Raw genomic sequence first — 13,386 nt, forward strand, 5'->3', positions numbered from 1 at the left:
CTCTGCTGTTTTTCTTCCAAAAACCATGTAAATTACCAACAACATCATTGTTAAACAGCAAGAGCTAAGAGTTTCTCTTGTTTTTTCAACCGTGGCTAAAATAAAATAAAAATAAAATAACACTGTTATAAATTTATTTGTGAGAACAACTGTTTACTAGGACGCCCGTATGTCACATAGACGTCTAAATTTAAAAATCTAGCGTGCATCACATGCATAACCTTAAAATTGCAACGGCCCGTGATTAGACATGCATTACTAGGATCCGCATGTTCTTTAAATTCAATCTTAACACTAGAAGCGTGTGTGATACGTGCATGTTTTAACGAATTGTGTTGTCTTAAAAAAATTAAATAAAAATTACCGTGTAATATTTTTTATTTTTATTTAATGATAAAAATACCCTCAAAGCTAATATTTAGAAGTTAAAATTCAAAGAAAAGCTCTCCACTTCCTGATGCAATCGATGGGTCAGACTTTAATAATATGATATCACTCAGGTGCCTGTCCTTAAACATACTATTAAGGCAATCACGGGTAACATTTTAAACATTGAACCTCCTCGAAACGGCATCGTTCGACGAAAAAAATTGACACTTTCCATATAAGTAGGGGAACACAGAGATTATTATTATATCCCCATAAACGCCGATCCCCCTCCCTCCCACCTCCATCCCTCTCTCTCTCTCTCTCAAGCGAAAAACAACCTTCAACAAGGCAGAGCTTACAAGATCCGATCAGATCCGTTCAAAATCATTTTCTCTCTCTAAAAACGCTCTAGCTTTCTCTCTCTAAAGCCCTCCTTTTCATTTCTCCTTCCATGTGTCAACACCGATCGGTTTATTTCTTTCATACTCTAATTACCCTAAATCTAAGCTAGACTTTACACTTTTGACCCCAGGATTTTGCAATTCTTCACCTCATTTCTTCAAATTAGGGATTTTGTTTCTGATTTTGTTATTGAAATGTACGAGATCGTTACCTAGGGTTTTTTTGTGTGTGCGCGAGTAAAGGTACTACCTTTACCTTGAATTGCATGAAGATTTGGTGTTTCTCGTGCTTCATTTTCGGTAAAGAAGAAGAAGAAGATAACAAAGCCATGAGAGAGGGCATTTCAGAAAATGAAGGCAAGACCGAGGGCAATCTTGGAAATAACGAGGAGGAGGAAGATACTGAGGCGATGACATCGAGAGATATCCGCCGTGAGCGTTATGGCCGGGAGTCGATGAGGTGGATTGAGGAAATGATTAGGGCGATGCAACGTGCTCGTAGTGGTTTTGGTGGCGGAGGCAGCAGCGGTACGACTGATTGGGGAGAGGTGGGGCCGGGTTTCGAGGAGGAAGGTCAATTTGTGGCTCCTCCTCTTGCTCTGAGGAGGTCTGCGTTTTGTACCTCGTGGCTGGGACGGGGAGAAAATAGTGGTAGTAGTTCTGCAGTGGCAGAGGCTGCCGGGAGTGGTAATGGGGGGTGCGATCGTGATTCACATAATAAAAGGGCTAAAGTTTACTCCTATTCTAAGTGAGTTTTGAACTTGTTTTGTGTTTAATCGGGGTTGAATTTTATTTTTATCTTTTATTCTGAAATGGCATCTTTTTCTCCATTAAAGTTTCGAATTTTCAGTGTTTTTTGGATGATAATTCAATGCTTTTCTGCTTACTGCGATGTCTATGCTTCTTGGTCATGTTTTGAAATTAATATTGTTCCACAATTTGTCATTTTGTTAGAGAATTCAAGCTAAACCACACTATGTTTTTTCCAGACCTTTTGGATTTATAGGTTTAGTTTTCTCTTTTGACTGTTGAAGTGTAAGTAGCATTGCTGGTTAACTTGTAGCAAGTGCATTTCTTTCGTTGGTCTTTAGCTTGCGAGCATGTAGTCTCATTTGGACATCACATTTCAAACTTGCTACGATTACCCTCATATTTTGATGGAATGGTCTTCACCAGCGTTGTATGTAATACCTGATGAGGATCTGGTGATGTGCATGTTAAATGAGCTCTTTCAGAGTGTATGCGTGCTTCATGGTTTTAATGGTTGCTGTTCCTGCATGATGGATAATTGTTTCCCTGCAGTGACTGTCACTATGCTGCGGTAATGGCTTCAGATGCTGGCAATTCTACTTCATCAGCGGATAGACACCTTGGTTTAAGTCAGAGCTCTTCAATTCCATCCAATAATGAGATTTTTTATCATGACTTCATGTGGAATAACAACAGCGATGATAATCCCTTTGATTCTAATGGTGCAAGAGATGATGGTGATGATAGTGGCACTTCCAAGTCAGAAGACTTAGAAGTTAGGATGGATCTTACAGATGACTTGTTGCATATGGTAGAGTGCATTGTTCAGATTGTTTTAATATATGCGTCACGCCTTGCTTCCATCTCACTGTCTAATTTTATACTTTCCTTTTTCTACCCAGGTTTTCTCGTTCTTGGACCCCATTAATCTATGTCGGGCTGCGATGGTTTGTAGGCAGTGGCGAGCAGCTAGTGCTCATGAAGACTTCTGGAGGTGTTTGAATTTTGAGAATCGAAACATATCTGTAGAACAATGTGAGTTCGACTTAGTACCCTCTGCAAAATCTTTTACTCTATCTTCCTCCTGCATATGGGTAGAGTATTGTATGAGTGTGAAGAGATGTGGTTTTGAAAAACCGAAAGGAGCTTCACCATCTTCTCTCCCTCACCCACCCCTCTCGATCGTATCACCAGAAGGCTTTAATGTCAATGTTTTTTTCTACCTAGCTTAAGAATGACTGAATTTTGGAAATTGGAAACCCTGCAAATGTGCATTGCAATTTCTACCCAAATTTTATGTAAAACATAGGGCACCTTGTATATTTTTTTGGTCATTTTATTGCTACTGCCTAGGAAAAAGTGTGTGAAATAAATGTTATGCAACAAGAAGTAGTCAAATTAGGATAGCGTAGATGCAGAAGTTTTGTTTTTTTTGTTTAACTGTATGAATGTGATGGTCCTTATGTTGGAAAATTCCTTGAGGCTAGACATGCATTTTTGATTCCGTGGGCCACACACATCATTGTCAGAATTTTTCTACATGATATTGGTATACACCTCAGTAGATGTGCAACTATGGGTATCTTCTTCATTTTTGTAGAATTTATTTGGGTGACTCATTTAAAATAAGTGATTTTTGAATCATCTTTTGATAAATAAGAATGGATGTATCAGTTCAATAGTCAGACATTATATAGGTGGGATGGATTGTACATTTAAAGAATAGAGTATACAAACATAGCATTCCTAAAGTGTGAATTTGTTAAAAAGCACTGTTGAGCATGCAATGTTAGCCTACTTTTATGTGTGAATCGATAATGCATTTAGCAATCAAATGCTATGATCTACAAATGAAAGCAATATTGTGTAATGTATTACAAAAGGAGCACTTTACATCCTTTTCCCTTCTCATTGTCAAATAGTGGTTTTGGAATCAAATTGATTGTATTTAATGTGAATTTGTAGTTGAGGACATGTCTCAGCGATACCCAAATGCCACTGAAGTGAATATTTATGGTGCTCCTGCTATTCACTTGCTTGTTATGAAAGCACTCTTTTCTTTAAGGTAGATGCCTTTCATTTTGTTCATCATTGTTATGGTCAAGTAATAACACATAGCTGATGCTAATATCTTTAAATTATTTCAGAAATCTTGAGACTTTAACCGTAGGAAAAGGACAGCTAGGGGATCCTTTTTTTGGTGCCTTGGGAGATTGTATCATGTTGAAGAGTTTGAATGTCAATGATGCTACTCTGGGTAGTGGTATCCAGGAGATACCAATAAACCATGATAGATTGTGTCATCTTCAACTGACAAAATGCCGAGTGATGAGAATATCTGTCAGGTGAAACACTATTAAGCTCTTAAATCAAAATTCTGTTAGTTTGCTAAAACTTTGTGCTAAGATGCATCTTTTGCAGGTGTCCACAACTTGAGACCTTGTCTTTGAAGCGCAGCAACATGGCACAGGCTGTGCTGAATTGTCCTCTCTTGCATCTCCTTGATATAGGGTCTTGCCACAAGCTTACAGATGCAGCAATTCGTTCAGCAGCAATTTCATGCCCCCAGTTAGAGTCTTTAGACATGTCGAATTGTTCATGTGTGAGTGATGAGACACTGCGTGAAATAGCCCTCACTTGTGCTAATCTCCACATTCTTAATGCATCTTATTGTCCAAACATATCACTTGAGGTTAGTTCTTCTAAATCAGTGCCATCTTTGATTTGGTTAAATGGTGATATTCTGCTGTTTGACATCACGATAAGCTTTCTCTTTTCTCTTTGAAGTCTGTTAGGATGCCAATGTTAACTGTTCTCAAGCTTCATAGCTGTGAGGGCATCACTTCAGCTTCAATGTCTGCGATTGCATATAGTTATATGCTGGAGGTTTGAATTCTCTTCCTTTGCATGCCGGTCTTGCCTAGATGTGGGTGTCCTCTAGAAATAACTTGGAGCATTGACATTGTAATTTATTTTAGGTTTTGGAGCTTGACAATTGCAGTCTTCTGACTTCTGTGTCCTTGGATCTCCCTCGCCTGCAAAACATAAGATTAGTACATTGTCGAAAGTAAGCATGCTTTTCCATTCCTCTATCCCACCATTCAAATCTTGAGAAGCATTCTTGTCGGATTGCAAGAGTTTTTTTTTTTTGTTCTTTTTGGTTGGAGTAATGTTATTTTCTGCTCCCCTCCCTCCACCGCAGATTTGCTGATCTGAACTTACAAAGTATCATGCTATCATCTATAATGTTGTCTAATTGCCCAGCCCTTCATCGAATCAATATCACTTCTAATTTGCTTCAAGTATGTTTCACCAGATGACTCCTGTATATTCACTATGCTTTCCTTCATCTTTTATCAGTGTAGCACTCTTATTATTTGTTTCTTAACTTGCAGAAATTAGCGTTGCAGAAACAGGAAAACCTAACAACATTAGCATTGCAGTGTCAATATTTGCAAGAAGTGGACCTCACAGATTGTGAATCTCTGACTAATTCTATTTGTGAAGTTTTTAGTGATGGTGGTGGATGCCCTATGCTAAAATCATTGGTTCTTGATAATTGCGAGGTTTGTAAATTAGGCTCTTTTTGTCTGTTTGGTTTATGCATTTTGTGAAATCTGATCATGCTTGGCATGTGCGTGATGAGGGATCCTGGTGTTTTAATGCTGTTATCTTTTTGCTGCTATAATCTTACACATGTTTTGTTTTCTCTGGAGCTGTAATTCTTATAAAGGAAGAAAGGTATTGATGGTGTTATTGTATTAGAATTCCAATTTCTTATGCCTTCGATAATGAGATTTTTACCAAACAGATTTTCTGGATTTGCATTGTTCAGCTATGATATAGGTCATGGGATATCTCATGTTCTAAAAGTGGATTTTTTCTAAACATCATTTCAATCGAACAAATTAAATAGAGGAGAATGAGCCTTAGAACCAGCCCCAACTAGTATGGATCAAGTCATTTTCAGTACATTAATGACGAACTCTCAAGATGGAGCTCCACTGGTGAATTATTTAGACTTGGACATATGCTTCTAAACAATGCATCTCTGATGCCAATGATACTCCTTTAGGATTTGAATTGGACTTCAGTGATATGAAGAGTGCAATTCCAAATCACACTCATTTGGATATTGGGTTGCTAAAATTTGGAATGACTTCTAATTATGTGCAGAGCAAGTAAACATTAATAAGTGGACTTTTGAAGATTGGGCAGGGAGAAAGGGCCTGGCAGCTAAATTCTGATTAAAAATGGTGAATCATTGGTTCTGTAGTATGCAATAGGTTCACCCTTTTTAAACTTTTTTTATTATAAATAATATTCTCTGTTGAATGTTTATGTGCCCAGGTGATTGAAGTTATGCAATAACTTCTGCAGTTCCTTTAATTGGTTTTTTTCCCATTCAACTGAGTGAAATGATTTTTACTTTTCAGGCCTTGACAGCTGTGCGATTCCACAGCACTTCTTTAGTCAGTCTTTCCCTAGTTGGTTGTCGTGCTATTACTGCTCTTGATCTGGCGTGCCCTTCTCTAGAGCTTGTTTGTTTGGATGGCTGTGATCATCTTGAGGAAGCATCATTCTGCCCAGTAAGTGGGAATTATTGACGCCAATCTTGTTCTGCTAAAATGATACGCAAGGTGTATTATAGCAAACAAAATTGATGGTAAACTGAAACATGCTGCCTCTTTTCAGGTTGCTCTCCGATCACTCAATTTGGGAATATGTCCCAAATTGAAAATCCTTAGCATTGAAGCACCATGCATGGTGTCCCTTGAGTTAAAAGGATGTGGTGTATTATCTGAAGCATCTATTAATTGTCCCCTCTTGACGGCTCTGGATGCTTCATTTTGCAGGTCATGTTACTTTCTGGTAGTTTTTTTGGCTGTCCCCGCTCATGTCCTGTGACTGATATGTGTTATTTACATGCAGCCAACTCAAGGATGACTGCTTGTCTGCAACCACTGCATCCTGCCCACTGATTGGGTCATTGATTTTAATGTCTTGCCCTTCTGTTGGTTCTGACGGACTACTTTCTTTGCAGCGGCTTCCACATTTGTCTGTTCTTGATTTGTCATACACTTTTTTGATGAATCTGCAGCCAGTGTTCGACTCTTGTTTGCAACTGAAGGTACTTCATAATGTCAGCTTGCATACTTCTACCGCTTACATGCAGTGTGCTTCAATTACTTTTGTAAAATTTGTACGTTTATAACCAATGAGCCTGTAGCTAGTTGTACGCACAGGTATGAGGGTGGAGGTCTTAGGTTTGAGTCTCACCCTTGTCAATTGAATTCTAATAAAATTGGATCCCTATAATAAAAAAAATAATTGGACATCTGTTGGATTGGCAAGGTCTATTTTACTATTCTACAACCCACTTGCTTGTACAATTTGAACATTCAAAAGAGCTCACTGTGAATGTGCTAAAGCTTTTTACTAAAACATGTTGAATTACTTGCGATTTAATTTCATACTGTCTAATTATTCAAAAGAAGACCATCTGAAGATTGTTTAAGGTTTTGTCATCTTCAGCTTGAATTATGAACTTAAATATTTCATTTTTAAGCTGAACATGTGTACCTGGCTGACCTAAACATCTGGTTTGCTTTTTTCCATGTTACAGTTTATGAAATTGTTGGCCTTAATGACTTATTTTCTTTTACCTCTTCATCTTCTAAGGTACTAAAATTACAAGCATGCAAATATCTTACTGACACATCATTGGAGCCTCTTTACAAGGATGGTGCTCTTCCAGCACTTCAGGAGTTGGACTTGTCTTATGGGACCCTTTGTCAATCTGCAATCGAAGAGCTTCTTGCTTGTTGTAGACACCTTACTCATTTGAGCTTGAATGGCTGTGTAAATATGCATGACCTGAATTGGGGATGCAGTGGTGGTCAGCTTTCTGAGTTGCCAGGCAAATTTAGTTCATCTGCCTTGTTCTCTCATGAGAATATTCTTGTGCCACCTGAGCAGCCAAATCGCTTATTGCAGAACCTGAACTGTGTTGGTTGTCCGAATATTAGGAAAGTTGTCATTCCACCAGTGGCCCTTTGTTTGCATCTGTCTTCACTAAACCTTTCTTTATCTGCCAATTTGAAGGAAGTCGATGTTGTTTGCTTTAATTTGTGCTTTCTTAATTTGAGGTGTGCTTCTGTTTGTTGATGTTGTTTAAGATTTTTTCATATTAGTTTTTTATACTTTTCTTTATCTAATATCTGTGTGTGTATGTTATTCAGCAATTGTTGCTCCTTGGAAATATTGAAGCTTGAGTGTCCAAGGCTGACTAGTCTTTTTCTCCAGGTATGTGCTTTTCTGACTTTCAATGAGTACCTTGATTCGGTCGTTGTCTGGGTTTGCCCCTATTATATTCAAGGGGAAAAGGAAAAAAAATAGCTTGTCTTTAAGTCGGATAATGAAGGACCTTGCACAAATAATGTGGCTATTTCTTTTGCCATTTAATTCATCTGCATGCTTTTACCTAGGTTTAGGGAAGTCCTCAATCTCTGGTACCACAGTTATTAGCTTGAATACATGATAGTATCGCAGTGCTACTTGCACTATAGATGCATATACTGTGCTTAGTAGGGGGGGGGTCCCTCTCCTTAGGAATAAATGTACAAGTAAACTGGACAGCCTCCTCAATACCAATCACAAGGATCACTTGTTTTCTTGTTTGATGTGTAATTTTCCTTGGATTTCAATTATTTGCCTCTCTTCTCCTACAGGAGAGAGTATGTGCTAGCTGTATCTTTTGGGCAATTATCATTTTAGCCTTTGGGACAACGCATCTCAAATTGCCCCCATCTAATGCATTATTTTTTTTTTGCTTCTGTTTTAATTGTTGTTGCAGTCTTGTAACATTGAGGAGGAAGCTGTTGAAGCTGCCATATCTCAATGTGGCATGCTGGAGACTCTTGATGTACGTTTTTGTCCGAAGGTGAGATCAGCACTTTATTATATTTTTTTTCTTTTTGAAAAATGGAGAGCTTAATTATCTTACCAAGCAGAAAGACGGTCTTTGATTTTGTTCTCTTTCCTTTAGACTTGTATTACTCACTTGCTAATTGAATTTATTTGTGTTCTGACACCCCCAGATATGCTCAATAAGCATGGGCCGATTACGTGCAGCATGCCCGAGTTTAAAGCGCATCTTTAGTAGCTTGTCACCCTCGTAATTTACTCCTTTTGTTCTCTCCAGTGGTGATTCACTTTTACTGAAGTAGCATCCTGTTTGTTGTGTAATATCCACAATTCACACCTGTGCTGTAAATGTTCTTCTATCTTGTTGAAGCGTGTTCCAAGTATACCAGGTTATGAAGTAGCTTCCCTACTGTAACAATACAATAAATTTTATTTGTTTTCAATATTACTCAATTTGGAGAGTAAATATTTGTTGAAGGGGTTTGCAGTCTCATTTGCCTGGTTCTTGCGTGTAGCAACCGGTTTCTGTGACCACAGCTAGGATTGAGCTTGCAGCTACAAAACTTTTTTGTTTTATTTTTTTAAACTGTTGGGAGTGATCATTTAGTTGCAAATTTACAACGTCTTCATCAAAAAAGCATATAAAAATGAAGAAATTTACATGCTAATTACTACCCTGAACTTTTGTTCCGTAAAATCTAGTTGCAACAGTTATATTCTCACCAGTTACTGTTCATAATAGGTACACGAGGCTGTAGAAACTATAAAATCGGAACCCTGTAGGTACGTAATGATAATAAACGTTGCTACGGTTATTTGAAGACAGCAGACTGATGATGGGTACAAAATTTCTTAGTGTTGGATCTCATTGCTCTTTCGTCTCGAGTACCTGAGGGGAAACAAAGAGGAACGGATAGAAGAAAGATCATATAATATGTCACAAGATTGATTCCAACCGCTTCAATTCTGGGTCTAAGATTTCAGCTTCAGAGTCTTCATCTGGGGTCCGGTAAGCATCCGCAACAGCCTTCCCCTTATCTAACACATCAGATGGGACAGTCTGGAGAAGGCTGTGACGAGAGCATGGGAGGAAAGTAAGTTTCCTTGAAATATAGATATTGACAGGGAGAAATAAATGAGTGATACCAGAAAACAAGAATTTGTTCCTAATGCACAGCGTTGCTTTTCTTGGGGGGTTTCAAAAACCCACTGCCATGATTACCTTTCCATTGCAGCAAGGGCAATTCCTACTTTTGCCTTCATCGATTTAACTGAAGCATCTGGCTCATTTCTTGATGCACGCAGAAGCAAGGAATCCAGTTCTTCCAAAGCACTATAAAAGCGGACAAGTTTTTTTTGTCAGAATTTGTTTGATGTTCATTATCTACACTAACCTTTTTTCTGTATAGTTTTGGTGCTCTTCAATTGACCTGCTTGCCATTTCGATAAATTTATCCAAGAGAAGCATTTTTCAATGAAAAGCCAAAACGATTTTCAGTAATTCTACTGTGTGTTTTATATCCCACCGGTCCTATATAAGCACAGTAATTCTACTGTGATCCACGATTAGGAAGGCCAGAGTGCAGGGAGCACTTAGAAATCCACTCAAAACAATGTGGGAGACACCTATAACTATTTTCCATTTTCATGAGCAGCAGCGAGATTTTGGGAGATACCTGAGACATTGATCAACATTGTTGAAAGCAGCGTTACCATTTCCAGCATCTGAAGCATATTGTGCTACCTGAAGTTCCGAAGAAAATTTCCAAACCTCAGGAACTCATGTACAGAAAAACTGCCATAAAGGAAATCCAAATAAGAAATTGGTTTTTTGGACATCTTTTTTAAACACAGACTTTCAGATGACACCAACCATATCATGCAAGGCTGATTGTTTGACAGCAAGTAGTGATGAACAAGCATGGCTTACAGTCTAATAACCACTATGTCAAGGCAAGAGTTTTGATCCAAACCTGCGACATTCAAATGCCTGGCTCTAAATGCTATCACACAACCAAATAAATCTTGCAGCGCTTAATTGGGCTCTAAATGCTCCATATTCTTTTTGACATATCTAAAGTTTCAAACTACCGACATCCTCACGCCATCTAAGAGACAGACCCGCCATCACTGCTCACAATGGCTGGAGCATTTAACGATACTAGGAAAAAATTCACTGAACAGTAACATGATACTCCAATGGCAATACTGCCTGAACCATCTAATTGAATTAGATAACCTCTAAGCTTCAAGTTAATGATGCAAATATTATCTGACCATCTCCGTAAAACAAATTCAATACGGGTGCATCATGGGGACCTAGCCAATGATATCTTGGCTCCAAACGAATTTAAGAAAGAAACTCAAATGCATGGTGCTTCTTTACCCTCTATGTAAATCACTTATCGGCATATTAATGAACAAACTTGAAAGTACTTAGCATGATGGTTAAAGAGAGGTATGTCCTCTTTTTGAGTTATTAGGCAATCAAATCTCGTCTCCTAGAAGTTACAAAAGTAAAGCTCATGAATATCCTAATCCCAACATAAATGACCTTTTGGTGTTGCAAAGCTCCTATTAGATATTCTCTAAGCTTCAGGGATTTCACTTGGACTGGTGAACAATTGTCCACTGTCCAGTTGATTTAATGGTCGAAAATCAAATTCAAGATTTTAGAGGTTGATGACTGCTGAGTTTACTGTCAATTAAAACTCCAATTTAGGTACCATACACAGAGAAATTATACTCCATTTTCCCAGTACTGCTCTAGAAGCCTTAATGATAGTTGAGAGAATAATCAAAAAGTAATATCTTCTCTCTTTATAATCATATTGTTTCTTCTGAGGCCAACTTAGTGGTACCTTACATACTTTCCAGTCATTTAAGCTGTATCCAAAATCAAATAGATAAAACACCATTTAAGGAATTATGAAAATTCTCCCGGAATAAAAAATGTTTCACAAGCAATTAGATACAAAATGAATAAAGCTAGAGAAGTTGACTTACTGCTCGAATATTTACACGAAGAGATGCTGCCGGACCAGAACGTAATAAAGATCGATAGTTGCCGAATTGAGGCTGATCAACATCCAGAATTTTCTCTACAGTAGTCAAAGAACAGATTAAAGCATCATGGTACACTATCAATATCTTCTTTAATGCCTAACTGAGTTCAGGTTTCTTGCTTGGTACGAGGATGTAGGAACATCCTTAGTGTGAGTGTGCAATAGAAAAAGAAAAAGGTAAGAGATACAAAATCGAGTAACTTTTGTGCATCTTCTGACAACATTAATATCGCAAGTGTAATTTTGGCATCGTCTCTTAAATTCTCCAGTTCCCACGGGAAGGAAATAATGTAGCAAGACAAGGAATTACCTAAATCCTTAATCTGCAACTCAGTCAATATAACAGCAGGCACATAAGCCTCTAGTGGATCAAGGTTTTTCCTGTTAAAAATTTTAGGAAAGGAATTAGTTCTGATAGTAGCAGAGGCACTCGTTCAACGAAACAAATATCAGACAAGGCTCAATCGCAGTCATCATAGTTTATTTTACTATAGTGCTGGAAAAATTTGGAGTATCATTCTACTAGCAGGCAAGGCATTGACAATTTGTCAATATTTAATCAAGTTTGTGTCCACTCAATTCTGTAAAAAATTAAAACTGAATTAGAAATCTTTAGGCCTCAGGCATTTCCTTTCACTACAATCCAATGACCATTTCGAATGTATTTGTTTTGGTTTTATCCATTAACAATTTAATGCCAAAATCCATACTCATTAATCAATCATACCATACCGTTTCACATACTTATCGAAAAAACTGCCAGCAATAGCATCTGCAAAACAAAAAATATAGTGAGCCCACATCAAACAAAATCTCCAATTCAATAAAATTATCCCAAATCAATGAACAACTTAGAAACACAAAATTTTCTATTTCTTTACTTTTTTCCTTTTTCAAAAAGCAGGGGGTTGAAAACAGAACAGGGTAGTAGTTAATCAGACTTCAGTTTGAAGCAACCCCTGGCTAGGCTAGAAGCACATGGCATTACTTCAAATGGAAGACAAGCACAAGCCCTTCGAATCACGTGCAGTTCTGTCTTTTTAAGAGGGCATGTTTGTCTGTTGAATAAGGGGGCAAAAACAAAAAGAAAAAAGAAAAGAAGAAGAAGAAGCAAAAGGAAGTGCTCTAATCTATTACTACCTTATTGAACTTTCCATGCAAAGAATGTAAAAGGAGTAAGTTTATTATGATATATTGCATACCATTAGGGACAAAAAGGAAGTGAGAGAGAAGTAGAGAGTTGGAAAGCAATGAACGCCTGCTCTGACCCTGCCATTCTGAGGTGGTGGAGGAGGACATCAATGCGCAGCATCTGATTACTCCTCGACTACCCGACTTAATTTTTGGTTTCGAAGAAGAAAGAGAAAAATGATAAGGGAGAGCTGAGGAATGGAAGGAGGAGGAGGTGGTGTTAAGTGTGGCCATGCCAACAGTACTGTATTGGGTGGATCCAGTCGGTGAGGTGTTAGGGGAAGAAGATAAAAGGAAACAGGACTTATCCATTTGCCTGTCTCGTTGTCCTTTTATCAGTTTATGTCTTCGTATTTTACTCGAGGGTCTGTCTTAGTTACTGTAAGAATCAACTTGTGAGATGCTCTCATGTTGCTAATTTAAGAATCAATGCCTCTAATTTTTATTGATGTTAGCTAGAGGATGATTAAGATACTATTTATTTATTTATTTTTATGTTTTAAAAATATTTTTTTAATTTAAATTAATTTTTTTATTTATTTAGATCATTTTGATGTCTTAATATAAAAAATAATTTTTTAAAAATAAAAAATATATTATTTTAATATATTTTCAAACAAAAAATATTTTAACAAGTAAATATTATTATACTCACAAATACCTCTTAAAATAACTATTTTATA

At 37.5% G+C, this 13,386-nt stretch overlaps 2 protein-coding genes across 2 annotated transcripts; one reads left to right on the forward strand and one right to left on the reverse strand.

Moving 5' to 3' along the window:
• The first annotated feature begins 625 nt into the window (after positions 1–625).
• Positions 626–8,913, forward strand: LOC133688242 (F-box/LRR-repeat protein 15). Its single transcript, XM_062107667.1, has 17 exons — positions 626–1,518; positions 2,073–2,331; positions 2,423–2,555; positions 3,486–3,585; positions 3,668–3,865; positions 3,942–4,212; positions 4,308–4,406; positions 4,499–4,587; positions 4,723–4,822; positions 4,916–5,086; positions 5,957–6,109; positions 6,216–6,376; positions 6,453–6,651; positions 7,203–7,669; positions 7,763–7,826; positions 8,377–8,463; positions 8,621–8,913. The coding sequence occupies exons 1-17, from the start codon at positions 1,037–1,039 to the stop codon at positions 8,699–8,701; spliced, it is 3,114 nt and encodes a 1,037-aa protein (XP_061963651.1). The 5' UTR covers positions 626–1,036; the 3' UTR covers positions 8,702–8,913.
• Positions 8,914–9,129: 216 nt separating this feature from the next.
• Positions 9,130–13,046, reverse strand: LOC133688243 (uncharacterized). The gene is made up of 7 exons (XM_062107668.1): positions 12,715–13,046; positions 12,245–12,284; positions 11,823–11,893; positions 11,454–11,548; positions 10,124–10,191; positions 9,670–9,780; positions 9,130–9,517 (listed from the first exon to the last, which is right to left on the reverse strand). The coding sequence occupies exons 1-7, from the start codon at positions 13,013–13,015 to the stop codon at positions 9,385–9,387; spliced, it is 819 nt and encodes a 272-aa protein (XP_061963652.1). The 5' UTR covers positions 13,016–13,046; the 3' UTR covers positions 9,130–9,384.
• Positions 13,047–13,386: the final 340 nt, after the last annotated feature.

Source organism: Populus nigra, chromosome 3 (assembly GCF_951802175.1).
Source record: "Populus nigra chromosome 3, ddPopNigr1.1, whole genome shotgun sequence".
NCBI classification, from domain to species: domain Eukaryota; kingdom Viridiplantae; phylum Streptophyta; class Magnoliopsida; order Malpighiales; family Salicaceae; genus Populus; species Populus nigra.

Excerpts from the sequence above, each read along its gene's own strand:
- LOC133688242 (XM_062107667.1), top strand. The coding sequence starts at position 1,037 with ATGAAGATTTGGTGTTTCTCGTGCTTCATTTTCGGTAAAGAAGAAGAA. Across the intron at positions 2,332-2,422 it reads CAGATGACTTGTTGCATATG|GTTTTCTCGTTCTTGGACCC; the intron begins GTAGAGTGCATT and ends TTTTCTACCCAG. Across the intron at positions 3,866-3,941 it reads GTGATGAGAATATCTGTCAG|GTGTCCACAACTTGAGACCT; the intron begins GTGAAACACTAT and ends CATCTTTTGCAG.
- LOC133688243 (XM_062107668.1), bottom strand. The coding sequence starts at position 13,015 with ATGGATAAGTCCTGTTTCCTTTTATCTTCTTCCCCTAACACCTCACCG. Across the intron at positions 11,549-11,822 it reads GTTGCAGATTAAGGATTTAG|AGAAAATTCTGGATGTTGAT; the intron begins GTAATTCCTTGT and ends TGACTACTGTAG. Across the intron at positions 10,192-11,453 it reads TTCGTGTAAATATTCGAGCA|GTAGCACAATATGCTTCAGA; the intron begins GTAAGTCAACTT and ends TCGGAACTTCAG.